The sequence below is a fragment of the Entelurus aequoreus genome, linkage group LG18 (assembly GCF_033978785.1).
Source record: "Entelurus aequoreus isolate RoL-2023_Sb linkage group LG18, RoL_Eaeq_v1.1, whole genome shotgun sequence".
NCBI classification, from domain to species: domain Eukaryota; kingdom Metazoa; phylum Chordata; class Actinopteri; order Syngnathiformes; family Syngnathidae; genus Entelurus; species Entelurus aequoreus.
The window spans coordinates 38,338,969-38,356,106 of NC_084748.1; the positions used below are offsets into that span (position 1 = coordinate 38,338,969).

The window sequence follows — 17,138 nt, forward strand, 5'->3', positions numbered from 1 at the left end:
AGTGCTCGGGTTGCTCATGCGGCCCCTGGTAAAAATGAATTGCCCACCCCTGCACTAGTGTTACATCTGAATTGTAATTTTGAAGAAAGAAAACGCATCATTTGTAGTAACGTGCAGTACCAGAGCTTGGTACTTTGTATCCAGCCTGGGTTGTCTTACCCCTTTCCCTTGGACCGCCTGACCATGCCCACTACACCTTTAAATGGGCGTCACTTCCTGTGACACTCTTCCAGTAGAGTCTGCATTTTTTTCCTCCTTGACTGAATCTGCACATCATCACCAAGTGAGAAGTTTCCATGTTTTGGGCAAGTATTATGTTGTGTTCATTGTAATAACCTCATTTCTTGACAATGTGCTGATTTCTTGCATGGTTCAATGAGTACAAATAGCTTCTACATGTGTCTTTTCAAGTTGTGAAAGGACACATACAGGGTGACTTCAAGTCTGTGCATGTTTGATCATTCTGCTGGTTCTGTATTTCATTCATTTTGAATGTGTCTGTTTCATACTGAAAACAAGGAATTTTTATTGCAGTCACAAGAATGAAGCGCAAAATTCAAGGAGCCCTGTTGGTTCTGGTGATTCTCCCTCTGGTGTTCGGTTTGGTGGTTATGTTTTGTCATATTTCACTGGCAAAGAAAGCGCTGCAGTGTAACATTTGCACAGACCGTTAAATGTATTTTAAACAGTGTTAGTGACTCGTGGTGTTAACGCTCGTCTTTCATTTGTGTCTTTCCTGCAGCCCAATGGAATGTGTTTTTTTTCTAGTGTCTTTGAAGTTTCTTACTCACAGTTTTTGCTACTTGAAATCAAAATCCCTGGGTGTTGTCTTATATCTGATACAACTTACTGCTATTGATGAAAGATTTCATAACGGAACTAAACTGAGTTGCTTTAGATAACAATTGCTGTTCATAATCTGAAGACAATTGTGCTCAAGGGACAAAATGGTTACATTTCAAAATGTGTCCATAAGTACTGTATGTGTACAATCTGTTTTTCTCCTTCAACCGTTCCAGGTCAGAGGTCACCACATAGCGAGTCAATGTAATCCAGTGGCGGGCTGTCCGTTTCCCACCTAGGCTTTCAGTGATGTCCGACTTCAATGATTACCTCTTAAAATACCATCATTTATGTCACCACATGACCATTGTTGGAGAAATACTATACAGAAACACATTTATGCACTACTGTGCATTGAACACCTCAACAGTGTACAAAACAGGTATTTTCTGGCGCATTTAAAAATCAATAAACCCGCATCAGCAATTAAAACAAATCTTATGTAATACTGTCAAAATAAAAATTGCAAAAAACATATTAAACATTAAATTTTTTTTAAATAAAATATTTGAACTCACAATTTGTAGCACCTATTCGACACGTATAGCCCCTCGTAGTCTGTTGATTTGAGTGGAAATGGCGGGTATTTCCCCATTTCATCGCCGACCTCGTAACACAAGATGTAGTTTCTCTTAAATATCTTTCTTGAGAATGGCCTTGCAAATATATATCTGCCACCTAATCAACATGTTGCTCTTTTTCTTTGTGAGTACCGGCAAGTTTTCTGTGGCTTTCTATGGCTCGTATGGCTCCTGTGCCACTTCCTGTTTTTGCAACATGTGATTGGATACTCACTTGGGACTCCCAAGTGAGTATCCAATCACAGCGTAAAGCCAGCTAGAAGGCCTTACTGACAACAACTTGTGATCTTATTGGCTATCGCAATTATCTATCAACTCTATGTGCCCGTTCACTTGCAGTGCAAAGACGCCCGCATCGGCCCCGGGCAGATTTGGTACAGCATGGCAACATAAGCTAGCTGAATTCTGATTGGATACAAACTCTAACCTAAAAACAACAGCATTGGAAGGAGCATAATATAACATGAAGAGAATATGAATACTTTTAGATATTTAGGGAAAGTAAATTAAAAATTATTTTTTATCTTTATTTATGATCATGATTTCTGGTTATGTTAGGCCAGCAGAGAAGGCCTCGCTGTCCCTGGCGGCCTACCACTGATGAAATATGATGTAACCCTGGCTGGGAATAGACCCCAAGACCTCTGTCATGGAAGGCAGGAGACGGAAACTTTACACCAGTTAGCGAGTTTTATTTTTAATTTTAAGCTGTCAATTTTTAAAGTGCCTTTTTGGAGCAGGTCGGAATAAAAGGGGGTGGGGTTAAGATGGGACAGAAGACAAATATAACAAAAATAATATGAGAATAAAAATAATTAGGCAATACTAATTTAATAATACCCCCCGGGCTCTGGGTCTTTCTGTGTGGAGTTTGCATGTTCTCCCCGTGACTGCGTGGGTTCCCTCCGGGTACTCCGGCTTCCTCCCACCTCCAAAGACATGCACCTGGGGATAGGTTGATTGGCAACACTAAATTGCCCCTGGTGTGTGAATGTTGTCCGTCTATCAGTCTTGGCCCTGCCACGAGATGGCGACTTGACCGAGTGCAGATGGGATAGGCTCCAGCACCCCCCGCGACCCCGTATGGGCCAAGCGGTAAAAAATGGATGGATGTTAATAACAAAAATAATGCTGTTAATATCAATAATAATGAACATTTTATTAACATAGATATAGGATAAGGTAATAAGACTATTGTAATCAAAAACTAATATGGCACAACAAGCTATTACTTCTGCCTGCTTCTTCTCAGACTTATTCCTTATTTTTTCCCGATATGACACTTGATTGAGTATGTGCTATTCAGTTTGAAATAATATTATTGGAGATTATTTTTGAAATTGCTTTGTTTGTAATCATTAAAATCAAGTCAACAAGTCAGTCAATTTGTCAATGTTTTAATTACTCAGTCAGTCAATGAAAAAATCAGTCAACCAATCAATCAATCATCCGGTCACCCAATCAGACACTCAAACAGTCAGTCAATCAATAATCAGTCAGTCAATCAATAAATCAGTTAATCAGTCAGTCAATCAATTAAAATATGAATCAGTCAGTCAGTCAGTCAATCAATTAATATATGAATCAGTAAGTTAGCCAATCAATAATCAATCAGTCAGTCAATGAATCAATCAGTCAACCGATCAATCAATCATCCGGTCAACCAATCAGTCACTCAAACAGTCAGTCAATTAATAATCAATCAGTCAGTTAATCAGTCAGTCACTCAATTAATATATGAATCAGTCAGTCAATCAATAAATAGTCAATCAGTTAGTCAATGAATCAATCAGTCAACCAATCAATCACTCAAACAGTCAGTCAATCAATAATCAATCAGTTAATCAATTAATATATGAATCAGTCAGTCAATCAATACTCAGTTAGTCAATAAATCAATCAGTCAATCGATCAATTAAAATATGAATCAGTTAGTCAGTCAATCAATAATCAATCAGTCTGTCAATGAATCAGTCAACCAATCAGTCACTCAGTCAGTTAATCAGTCAGTCAATCAATAAATCAGTCAATCAATCAATTAATATATGAATCAGTCAGCCAGTCAATCAATAAATCAGTCAGTCGATCAATTAATATATGAATCTGTCAGTCAGTCAATCAATCAATTATTAATCAGTTAGTCAATCTGACTGATTAATCGATCTGATTTAATCAGTTAATACTCCTCTTATCCAGGTGGCTGGATAGGAGGATTAACTGATTAAATCAGTTAATCAGTCAGTCAATCCATAAATCAGTTAATAAGTCAGTCAATCAATCAATAATAAATCAGTCAGTCAATGAATCAATCAGTCAACCAATCAATCAATCATCCGGTCAACCGATCAGTCACTCAAATAGTCAGTCAATCAATAAATCAGTTTATCAGTCAGTCGATCAATTAATATATGACTCAAGTCAGTCAGTCAATCAATAGTCAATGAATCAATCAGTCAACCAGTCAATCATTCATCCGGTCAACCAATCAATCACTCAGTCAGTCAATCAATAATCAATCAGTCAGTTAATCAGTCAGTCAATCAATTAATATATGAATCAGTCAGTCAGTCAGTCAATCAATAATCAATCAGTTAGTCAATAAATCAATCAGTCAATCAATCAATTAATTTATGAATCAGTCAGTCAGTCAATCAATAATCAATCAGTCTGTCAATGAATCAGTCAACCAATCAATCAATCAATCATCTGGTCAACCAATCAGTCACTCAAACAGTCAGTCAATCAATAATCAATCAGTCAGTCAATAAAACAGTTAATCAGTCAATAAATGTATTATACGAATCAGTCAGCCAGTCAATCAATAAATCAGTCAGTCGATTAATTAATATATGAATCTGTCAGTCAATGAATCAATCAATAATTAATCAAGTCAGTCAATCTATAAATCAGTTCATCAGTCAGTTAATCAATCAATAATAAATCAGTCAGTCAATGAATCAATCAGTCAACCAATCAATCAATCATCCGGTCAACCAATCAGTCACTCAAATAGTCAGTCAATCAATAATCAATCAGTCAGTCAATTAATAAATCAGTTTATCAGTCAGTCGATCAATTAATATATGAATCAGTCAGTCAGTCAATCAGTCAATCAATCAATTATTAATCAGTTAGTCAATCTGACTGATTAATCGATCTGATTTAATCAGTTAATCCTCCTCTTATCCAGGTGGCTGGATAGGAGGATTAACTGATTAAATCTGATTAAATCAGTTAATCAGTCAGTCAATCAATCAATCAATCATCTGGTCAACCAATCAGTCACTCAAATAGTCAGTCAATCAATAAATCAGTTTATCAGTCAGTCGATCAATTAATATATGAATCACTCAGTCAGTCAATCAATCCATCAATCAATTAATGTGTGGATCAGTCAGTGAGTGAATCAATCAATCAGTTAATGAATTAGTCAGTTGGTCAATCAATCAACTGGTCGGCCAGTCATAGTTCTTTTCATAATGATGATTTTTGAAATATATTTGTCTTTTGTGTGCGCATGACAGCACTTTTTCATGTCCGATACCAATAAAAAGTAAACCTACTAAGTGTATTTTTGAGCACATGAAGACTGGATAGATAATATGACATACAGCATGTCATATTTTCTTGGTGTTTACTCCTGTTTTGTGTATTTTACGGTCTCCTCCATTGGACCCACAGAGCCCATAAGTGATGGCATTGAACGTGACGGGTCTGGTGGTGGTGGTGGCGTTCTTCCTGCTCATCCCGGCAGCGGGCATGTGGGCCGCCAGGCGCTTCAAGAAGTCAGGAGGGACAGGAGATGGAATGGAAGACACGTTTCTGGCTGGGCGTAACATCAACTTGCTGATGGGGATCTTCAGCCTTACATGTAAAAAAAACACAACATTTCTTCAGAAGAAGTCAAGTAATGATGACTAACTTGTATGAAGTAAATATGATGTATGTTTTTGCAGCCACCTGGATAGGAGGAGGATTCATCCTTGGTATCGCTGAAGCAACGTACAACCCGACATTGGGAGCAGTGTGGGCTCTCATGCCTGTGTCTTATGTCCTTACATTCTTCTTAGGTACTTAAAGTCTTTTCCACATTTTCTTCAGTTCAGTTTCAGTTTATTTCGAACATGCATACGATACAATCTAATGCAGGGGTGTCAAACTCAAATACAGAGTGGGCCAAAATTTAAAACTGAACAAAGCCGCGGGCCAAGGTTGAACAAATTAACCTTTTAAAAGGGACCCAAACAAGTTTTGTATTGAATATTGAACAAGCACGCCTTATATAACTTTATAGTGACATGCAAAATCGTGTTTCAAATAATAATAATGATAACTAAAAAATATCAATGGCATATCAAATACAATTTAAATAAAAATGTAATGCCTCTTTTCTATTTGCAGCCTTTGGAGGTAAATATCAACATTAACTTTTTCCACAGGCTAATAAGTTTGAAAATAAAATAACAATGAATAAACCAACCATTCAGGACTTTAAACTGCTCAGTTTGCAACACACTGATCTAATCTGATGTGCCCAAGCCAGATACCTGCCATCTTTTCTTGGATGCTAGTTCATTAATGTCGGGGTTTAGGCTTTGAGCTGAGGCAACCTTCATTATCGAACGAAGGTGTTCATCGGTCATTATATCTCGTAGTCCACCCGGACCACAGTCTTGGGGGCGTGCCTTAAAGGCACTGCCTTTAACGTCCTCTACGAGCTGTCGTCACGTCCGCTTTTCATCCGTTCTAACAACGTGTCGGCCCAGTCACAAGATATGTGCGGCTTCTGTACGCACACACACGTGAATGCAACGCATACTTGATCAACAGCGATACAGGTTACACCGAGGGTGGCCGTACAACTTTAACACTGTTACAAATATGCGCCACACTGTGAATCCACACCAAACAAGAATGACAAACACATTTCGGGAGAACATCTGCACCGTAACACAACATAAACAATACAGAACAAATACCCAGAACCCGTCTCTTCCGGGACGCTACAAAATACACCCCCCCCCCACCCTCCCTCCCACACACACACACCATGTAGCGTCCCGGAACAGTTAGTGCTGCAAAGGGTTCTGGGTATTTGTTCTGTTGTGTTTATGTTGTGTTACGGTGCAGATGTTCTCCCTAAATGTGTTTGTCATTCTTGTTTGGTGTGGATTCACAGTGTGGCGCATATTTCTAACAGTGTTAAAGTTGTTTATACGGCCACCCTAACCTGTGTCGCTGTTGATCAAGTATGCGTTGCATTCACTTGTGTATGCGTGCAGAAGTCGCACATATTATGTGACTGGGCCAGCACTCGTTGGACTGGATGAAAAGCGGACGTGACGATTTTCGGGAGGGGCACTGAAATTTGGGAGTCTCCCGGGAGGGTTGGCAAGTATGAGAATTAGCGGTGAATGCGGTGTTACCGCGGCACCGCCGCTGTATATAATCGCCGGCCCAGCTCTAGTGTTAATTTGATATCGCCTCAAGGGCCAAGTGAAATTACACGGCGGGCCAATTTTGGCCCGCGGGCCAGAGTTTGACACCCATGATCTAATGCATCACACAATTCCAGTTGTTTCATTACAGCACGTCCGAACAGGAGTAGGAAGAAGCAGAGCTTATTTAATCCTACCCCTTTTCATACCGTATCAATTTTATCCAATTTCCTTGTTCTCTGTAACAAAACAGTGAAGAAATAAATTATACATAAATAATATACCATAGGAAGCAAACAAATATTAAAAGGGTTCAAGATGTTCATCATGTTTCCTGTTCTGTGTACTTTGTGAACACTTGTAGTTTGAACAGTCTCTTTAAACTGAATCATATTGGTGCTTTGTTTGATTTCTTTGGTTAATACGTTCCATAATTTAATCCCACATACTGATATACTGAAGGTTTTAAGTGTTGTACGAGCATACAAATGTTTTAAATTAGATTTTCCTCTAAGGTTATATTTCTCCTCTTTTGTTGAGAAGAATTGTTGTACATTCTTGGGTTGCAGGTTATAGTTTGCTTTGTGCATAATTTTAGCACCAAATCGTTGAATTTCAGTAATTGTGATTTGATAAATATAGGGTTTGTATGTTCTCTATATTGTCATCATACAAATGTACAATTATTTTTTTTGGATTTAATGAGAAAAACCAACGCAGAGCGACACACGAATAATAGATGGGAAAAGTTCGGTGTACCAAAGTATTCAGCCCCCCTTAACCAAATACTTGATCTTAACCCCTTTTCCTGTCTTCTGTTTGTGCTTTCATTGATAGCTGTGAAAGCATTGGTGTCCCAATACAATACTTTCACTTCCTTTATGATACCAATATCGGACCCTTCCGTATTGGCCAATACCGATATCGTCTTATGCATATTTCGAATACAATAGAACAACTAGTTATTTAGCCAATTTGGAGCTGGCCACAATAATTCATTATGTTAAGCTGATGACACTGAAAGTTGAATGATGCGGACACGTTTGTTCCAGGATATTTTCTAATACCGCCTTGGAGACTTTGTATGTGTAAGTAATATGCAAGTATAATTATTAGATACTTGTTTATATTGACAAATGGGCTGTTTTAGACTGCAATATAATTAATGTCACTTATTAGTATTACATATATTTAGCTTGTGTGCTATTGTGTGCTTAGTTGTTTGTAGCTGCTGGCTTTTACTACATCATAGCCTACCATTTTTACATTTTGTACAAAACCCAAAACCAGTGAAGTTGGCACGTTGTGTAAATCGTAAATAAAAACAGAATACAATGATTTGCAAATCATTTTCAACTTATATTCAACTGAATAGACTGCAAAGACAAGATATTTAATGTTCAAACTGAGAAACTTCATTTTTTTTGGTGCAAATAATCATTAACTTACAACGTAATGGCAGCAACACATCGCAAAAAAGTTGGCACAGGGGCATGTTCACCACTGTGTTACATGGCCTTTCCTTTTAACAACACTTTGTAAACGTTTGGGAACTGACGAGACCAATTTCTGAAGCTTTTCAGGTGAAATTTTTCCCCATTCTTGCTTGATCTACATCTTAAGTTGTTCAACAGTCCGGGGTCTCCGTTGTGGTATATAAGGCTTTATATTGCGCCACACATTTTCAATGGGAGACAGGTCTGGACTACAGGCAGGCCAGTCTAGTACCCGCACTCTTTTACTATGAAGCCCCGCTGTTGTAACATGTGGCTTGGCATTGTCTTGCTGAAATAAGCAGGGGCGTCCATGATAACATTGCTTGGGTGGCAACATATGTTGCTCCAAAACCTGTATGTCCCTTTCAGCATTAATGGTGCCTTCACAGATGTGTCAGTTACCCATGCCTTGGGCACTAATATACCCCCATACCATCACAGATGCTGGCTTTTGAACTTTGCGCCTATAACAATCCGGATGGTTCTTTTCCTCTTTGTTCCGGAGGACACGACGTCCACAGTTTCCAAAAACAATTTGAAATGTGGACTCGTCAGACCACAGAACACTTTTCCACTTTGTATCAGTCCAGCTTAGATGAGCTCAGGCCTAGCGAAGCCGACAGCGTTTCTGGGTGTTGTTGATAAACGGTTTTTGCCTTGCATAGGAGAGTTTTAACTTGCACTTACAGATGTAGCGACCAACTGTAGTTATTGACAGTGGGTTTCTGAAGTGTTCCTGAGCCAATGTGGTGATATCCTTTACACACTGATGTCGCTTGTTGATGCAGTACAGCCTGAGGGATCGAAGGTCACGAGCTTAGATGCTTACGTGCAGTGATTTCTCCAGATTCTCTGAACCCTTTGATGATATTACGGACCGTAGATGGTGAAATCCCTAAATTCCTTGCAATAGCTGGTTGAGAAAGGTTTTTCTTAAACTGTTCAACAATTTTCTCATGCATTTGTTGACAAAGTGGTGACCCTCGCCCTATCCTTGTTTGTGAATGACTGAGCATTTCATGGAATCTACTTTTATATTCAATCATGGCACCCACCTGTTCCCAATTTGCCTGTTCACCTGTGGGATGTTCCAAATAAGTGTTTGATGAGCATTCCTCAACTTTATCAGTATTTATTGCCACCTTTCCCAATTTCTTTGTCACGTGTTGCTGGCATCAAATTCTAAAGTTAATGATTATTTGCAAAAAAAAAAAAAAGTTTATCAGTTTGAACATCAAATATGTTGTCTTTGTAGCATATTCAACTGAATATGGGTTGAAAATGATTTGCAATTCATTGTATTCCGTTTATATTTACATCTAACACAATTTCTCAACTCATATGGAAACGGGGTTTGTAAATGACTCGACCAAAATACCAGAAAACACCAAATTTGTGTGCGTTTTGGAGGACATTTAGATGTTAAATGGCTGCCCAGCTTTGCACAGGTAAACATGCTGCTTGTATCAGAGCGATATAATCCAATACTTTGCTGATACTGACCAATGTCAATATCAGATTGGGACACCAAAGATAAGCATGCCCAAAGTTGCTACTTCTTCTTAATTCTTTACACCAACCCTTTCCCAGGTGGCGTTTTCTTTGCAAAGCCTATGAGAGACAACAAGTATTTGACGATGATGGATCCTTTCCAGCAGAGGTACGGGAACATACTGGCCAGTCTTCTCACCATTCCGGCTCTGGTCGCTGATGTGCTGTGGGTGGCACGCACACTCGTCAGCCTGGGTGAGTTCCTTACACAACCTTTTGTGTGGACGGGCGTGTTATTTAGCCTCCAAATCTGACCTGCCACATTATTTTATGTGGCCCGCTAAAGCCTGGAAATAATATGAATGCTCAATCTTTTCTTACTAAATGTATTTGTTTGAGGGTTGTACGGTACTAGTATAGTATTGCAGTACTAATGAATCAAAACAGTACTATAGTCTGTTTGAAAAGTACCGGTTTGGCTCGTTGTGACATTGCTGGTTTTACAAGCAGTGGAGCATGTTCGGCAGCGCACAATCACGGAGTACTTACAAGCAGACACAGTGTGTAGACTGAAAAGGGAGAACGGACGCATTTTGGCCTAAAAACTGACGATAAAGGTGAAGTTATAACACTGAAACGCCCTCAGGAAGAGGTGCTTTAAGACATGTTAGCTAATCCTCGCCTCCATGGCGACGAATAAAGTGAGTTTTTGACAAGTATCATCCCTGCAGGACGAGGAATAGCTAAACATGTTCACTACACACCGTAGGAAGATACGATTGCTAACCGCTAACAGCAAGCTAGCACCCTGAATGTAATCAAATGCCATGGGTGGATCTACACCTGACATCCACTGTAATGATACCAAGTACAATAGCGTATCTCGTCGATACTTCTATGATTACATCGATATTTTTTATCGTCACAAAATCTTTTTTACGTTTTAAAAAATCCATATTATGTTTATAAACTCAGGAAATATGTCCCTTGACACATGAGGACACAAATCCGTGATCCACAATAGAAAAAGGAGAGTGTGGAATCCAATGAGCCAGCTTGTACCTAAGTTACGGTCAGAGCGAAAAAAGATACATCCATCACTGCCTCTCAAGTCCTTCACTGTAACGTTCCTCATCTACGAATCTTTCATCCTCGCTCAAATTAATGAGGTAATCGTCACTTTCTCGGTCCGAATCTCTCTCGCTCCATTGTAAACAATGGGGAATTGTGAGGAATACTAGCTCCTGTGATGTCACGCTACTTCCGGTACAGGCAAGGCTTTTTTTTTATCAGCGAGCAAAAGTTGCGAACTTTATGGATCTGCTATTCCCGTTTAAATAAAAAAAAATCATTTCAGTAGGTCTTTAATGTACCGTTAGATTTTTTGTTAAAATAAAGCCAATAATGCCATTTTTTGTGGTCCCCTATTGTTTAGGAAAGTATCGAAAAGTATCGAAATACATTTTGGTACCGGTACTAAAATATTGGTATCGGGACAACACTAATTTGTTCTTTCCCTTTTGACATTAAAAATCATGTACTGCAAGCAATTGCATAACCTTTCAAACTCCTTATCATCAAAATCAAAATGTTATATTATCATGTATTCCAAAAATATTTTTTGTTAAAATAAAGATACATACTGTACTTAAATATCTGCTTGAATTATCAATGAAATTGTAGACTGTAAAATTTACAATAGATTTTACAGTTAAATTCCACGGACTGAGTTTTTTACCGTAAAATCAACATTGGTACTCTTTTTTTCCATATACATTAAGACACTAAAGCATTAAAAAAAAACAAAAAAAAACATTAAACAAGATTTTACGGTAAAAAAACAACAACTGGCAGCTCTGTTGTGTGAATTTTACCCCTAAAAACAGTGGTATTGTTTTTCCATTCCATTCATATTTTTTTATATGCTGTATTAGTGTTGTCCCGATACGAATATTTTAGTACCAGTACCTAAATGTATTTCAATACTTTTAAATACTTTTCTAAATAACGGGGACCACAAAAAAATGGCATTATTGGCTTTATTTTAACAGAAAATCTTACGGTACATGAAACATATGTTTCTTATTGCAATCGAAGAACAATTTTGTCCTTAAATAAAATAGTAAACATACAAGACAACTTGTCTTTTAGTAGTAAGTAAACAAACAAAGGCTCCTAATTTGTCTTCTGACGTATGCAGTAACATATTGTGTCATTTATCGTATTTTAAATACAACATTATGAAGGACAAGCTGTAAAAATGTATTATTCATCTACTTGTTCATTTACTGTTAATATCTGGTTATTTTCTAACTACACTGCTGTTAAAAAGTAATAATCACTTATTCTTCTGTTGTTTGGATACTTTACATTAGTTTTGGATGATACCACAAATTTAGGTATCGATCCGATACCAAGTAGTTACAGGATCATACATTGGTCATATTCAAAGTCCTCATGTGTCCAGCGACGCATTTCCTGAGTTTATTAACTTAATATGAATTTTAAATAAAGGAAAAAAGATTTTGTGACGATAAAAAATATCTATGTATCATTACAGTGGATGTCAGGTGTAGATCCACCCATGGCGTTTGTTTACATTCAGGGTGCCGGCTTGCTGTTAGCTATTGTATCCTCCTACGGTGTGTAGTGAAGCATGTTTAGCTATTCCTCTTCCTGCAGGGATGATACTTGTAAGAAACTCACTTTATTCGTCACCATGGAGACGAGGATTAGTGATTTAGAAGTAGCTAAAACACTGCCGACTGCGGATGGATGTTAGCCGCTAGCTAGCTAGCCATGTCTTAAAGTAGTGGTCCCCAACCACCGGGCCGCGGCCCGGTACCGGTGCGTGGAACGATTGGTACCGGGCCGCACAACAAAAAAATTTTTTTTTTTAATATTTTTTGTTTTTATTTTTATTTTTTTATTTTTTTATTAAATCAACATAAAAAATACAAGACACACTTACAATTAGTGCACTAACCCCAAACCCCCCCCCCCATTTACACTCATTCGCACAAAAGGGTTGTTTCTTTCTGTTATTAATATTTCTGGTTCCTACATTATATATCAATATAGATCAATACATTCTGCAGGGATACAGTCCGTAAGCACACATGATTGGATTTTTTAATGACAAACAAACAAACCACCCCCGCCCCCGGTCCGTGGGACAAATATTCCAGCGTTGACCGGTCCGCGGTTCCAAAAAGGTTGGGGACCACTGTCTTAAAGCACCTCTTCCTGAGGGCGTTTCAGTGTTATAACTTCACCTTTATCGTCAGTTTTTAAGCCAAAATGCGTCCGTTCTCCTTTTTCTGTCGACACACAGAGTCTGCTTGTAAGTACTCCGTAATTATGCGCTGCCGAACATGCTCCTCTGCTCGTACAACCAGCAATGTCATGACATGACAACGCACCGTCATGCCCGGGAACCGGTACTTTTCAAACATTACAGTACCGTTTTTGATTAATTAGTACCGCGATACTATACCAGTACCGGTATACTGTGCAACCCTATGCTGTATTTAAAATTGTTATATATTTTTTGCAGCTTATGTAAAAAAATATATTGTTAATGTATTATACATATACATTATTTATACATTGTTAAAAGTGGCCCTCTGAGGGCAACCATAACTGCGATGTGGCCCTCAATGAACACGAGTTTGACACCCCTGATATAGGGGTGTCCTGATCTGATTTTAGCGAAAAAGATTATGATTGTGCAAAGCTGGACAGCCAGTTAATATCTAAATGTCCTCCAATGAGCACACAAGATTGGTCTTTACTTGTATTTTAGTCAAGTCATTTACAAATGGTAAACATGGTAGCTTATAGGCTACAAGGAGCTTAATTGAACAATAATACAGTCTAAAACAGCACATTTGCCAATATAAACAAGTATCCAATAATTATAGTTACATATAACTTACACATACAAAGTCTGTAAGGCGGAAGCGTATAATTTAGTATCCAGCAAGAAACATGTCCGCATAATTAAATTTACTGTGCCACGAGCTTAACTTGAAAAATGATTGGGGCTACTAAGTATCCCCAAAAACAATTAGCACTCCACTACAACCTAAAGACAGCATACCGTAAGTCCATTCCAGACTGTTATTAATAAATATGTTAGTCTTTTTCATACCTGCCATTTTTCTCTGTTTGACTCATTTTACTTGATCACACTTTTTCTAACATTGCACACTACAATTTAAAAAAAAAAAAGGATGATTCCTGCTGATATTGCTCCAATATGGATATTGTATCGGAAGTAAAAAAAAAAAGTTATATAGAGACACCCCCAAACACACGTGTCAAACTCAAGGCCCGGGGGCAATGTCTGGCCTGCCGCTTTACTTTCACTACACCATTTAATGTAGTCTGTAACATAATTTAATGTGGCCTGACATGTCATTCATGTCATTTGCCATGTCATTAAATGTGGCCCACCATGTAATTGAACGTGGTCCGCCACATTTAATGTGGTCAGCCGCACCATTTAAAGTGGCCCGCCATGTCATTCAACTTGGTCCGCCACACCATTTATTGTTACTGTCCTGCCATTTAAATGTGGCCCACTCCGTCATTAAATGTGGTCCACCTGGTTTAATGTGTTCCGCCGCACCATTGAATGTGGCTCGCCATGTCATTCAATGTGGTCCGCCACATTTAACGTGGTCTGCCACACCATTTGATGTTACACGTCACCTCATTTTAATGTGGCCCACCACATCATTGAATGTGTTCTGCCACATCATTGAATGTGGTCCGCCACATCATTGAATGTGGTCTGCCACAACATATAATGTTACCCGTGACGTCATTTTAAGTGGCCCACCACGTCATTGAATGTGTTCTGCCACGTCATTGAATGTGGTCCGCCACAACATTTAATGTTACCCGTCAAAACATTTTAAAATGGCCCACCACATTAGTGAATGTGGTCTGCCACATTTAATGTGGTCTGCCACACCATTTTATGTTACCCGTCACCTCATTTTAATGTGGCTCAGCACATCATTGAATGTGTTCTGCCACGTCATTGAATGTGGTCTGCCACAACATATAATGTTACCAGTGACATCATTTTAGTGTGGCCCACCACATCATTGAATGTGTTCCGCCACATCATTTAATGTTACCCGTCAAAACATTTTAAAATGGCCCACCACATTAGTGAATGTGGTTTGGCACATTCAATGTGATCTGCCAGATCATTCAGTGTGGCCCCCCATATCATTCACTATGGTCCGCCACATCCTTTGATGTAATCCGCCACCTCAATTTCAATTAAGGTGGCCCTCTGAGGGCGATGTGGCGCTAAAAAAAACCCAAGTTTGACACCCCTGCCATAGCGTTACCACTATGCTGTGTTGTTCCAGGCGTAACTATGAAAGTGATCTTGGACTTTTCCTTAATGTGGCCTGATAATTCAATGTGGTTTCCCAAGTCATTTAATGTGGCCCGTCACGTCATTTAAATGTGGTCCACCATGTTATTGAATGTGGTCCGCTACACTATTAATATTACCGTCATGTTAATTAAAATGTGGCCCACCCTGTCATTAAATGTGGTCCCCCACGTTTAATGTGTTCCGCCGCATCATTGAATGTGGCTCGCCATGTCATTCAATGTGGTCCGCCTGTTAGGGTGTGGTGATATGGATCCCAAGGATGCAGAGACGAGTTTGGGTTTACAATTGTTCTTCCACTTTATTTGGCGGAAGCACAAGGTAGCAAAAAACAATGGCGATGGTGGAAAACACAACACACCATGTAACAAACTACTGAGAGAAAAAACACAAAACTAAAAGCGCTAGACAAGGCTAGGAAAAATATACTTCATGAGAGAAGTGATAAAACAAGGTACCAAAATAAAACGCTAGACAAGGCTAGGATTGTACGGGCCAACCTGAGGTGAAAGGTTCGCGACTTAGTGAGTCCTCTTGCACGACCAACCGTTTGGTAGCAATGGCAAAAGTTCCGGCGCTCACCGGCCGTCAGCAGCCAGTTAAAATAGGCTGCTACTAATCAAGCTCAGGTGTGTGCTGCTGCCTTGCGTCAGCTGCACTCCATACTGTGGATGAGAGAGAGAGTGAACATGGTGCAGACAATAGAAATAGGCAAGGACATTTACAGATTACCACAGTACCCCCCCCTCAACGGACGCCTCCTGGCGGCCTACCTGGCTTGTCTGGGAATCGAACGTAAAAGTCCTTGATCAAGTCCTTGTCAATTATAAGCGATCTAGAAATCCATGACCGTTCCTCTGGGCCGTACCCCTCCCAGTCCACCAGGTATTGAAAACCCCTTCCCCTTCTTCTCACATCCAAGATGGTGTTTACAGTAAATGCTGGGTGACCATCAACCAGCCTGGGTGGAGGAGGCGGTACCTCCGGAGGACTGAGTGGGCTGGATGAGACAGGCTTGATGCGGGACACGTGAAAAACAGGATGGCACTTGAGAGATCTAGGGAGATGGAGCTTGACTGCAACACGATTGATGATCTTGGCAATGGGGAATGGTCCAATGAACCTGGGAGCCAGTTTCCTAGATTCGGTGGCCAATGGTAGGTCCCGAGACGATAACCAGACCTTCTGTCCCAACTGGTAGTGTGGGGCTGGTGTGCGATGTCGGTTGGCTAAGACCTGGTTCCTGGCCGATGTTCTTTTTAACGCAGCCCTGGTGTTGCGCCAAGCCTGGTGAGCCCGACGCAGGTGTGCCGTTACGGATGGTACGTCGGCATTGGGTTGGGTAGAAGGAAAAACTGGGGGTTGGAAACCATAGGCGACGTGAAATGGAGACAGACCGGTGGCGGAGCTAATGAGAGAGTTGTGAGCGTATTCTATCCATGGGAGATTTTCAGACCAGGTTGCGGGTTGCTGATGACAAGTGCACCGGATGGCCGCCTCCAGGTCTTGGTTGGTCCGCTCGGTCTGTCCATTGCTCTGAGGGTGGTAGCCGGAGGATAGGCTAGGGGAGGCCCCCAGAGACTTGCAGAATGCTCTCCAGACGGCCGAGGAGAACTGTGGCCCTCTGTCGGATACAACATCAGTGGGGATGCCGTGCAGCCGGAAAGCGTGGAGCACTAATAATTGGGCTGTTTCAAGAGCAGACGGCAGCTTGGGGAGGGCTACGAAATGGGCCATCTTCGAGAACCGGTCCACAATGGTCAAAATGGTGTCGCTTCCCTCAGAGGGGGGCAGTCCTGTGACAAAATCCACAGCTATGTGTGACCACGGGCGGGAGGGGATGGGTAATGGGTGTAGCAGTCCTGCTGGG

At 40.0% G+C, this 17,138-nt stretch overlaps 1 protein-coding gene across 1 annotated transcript in view; it reads left to right on the forward strand.

Moving 5' to 3' along the window:
* The first annotated feature begins 203 nt into the window (after window positions 1-203).
* Window positions 204-17,138, forward strand: part of LOC133634115 (high affinity choline transporter 1-like) — a 37,737-nt gene continuing 20,802 nt past the window's right edge. The window contains exons 1-4 of the mRNA XM_062027138.1: window positions 204-305; window positions 5,106-5,295; window positions 5,381-5,494; window positions 9,949-10,104. Coding sequence (XP_061883122.1) covers window positions 5,118-5,295; window positions 5,381-5,494; window positions 9,949-10,104 — 448 coding nt within the window. The 5' untranslated portion in view covers window positions 204-305; window positions 5,106-5,117. The remainder of the gene's footprint in view (window positions 306-5,105; window positions 5,296-5,380; window positions 5,495-9,948; window positions 10,105-17,138) is intronic.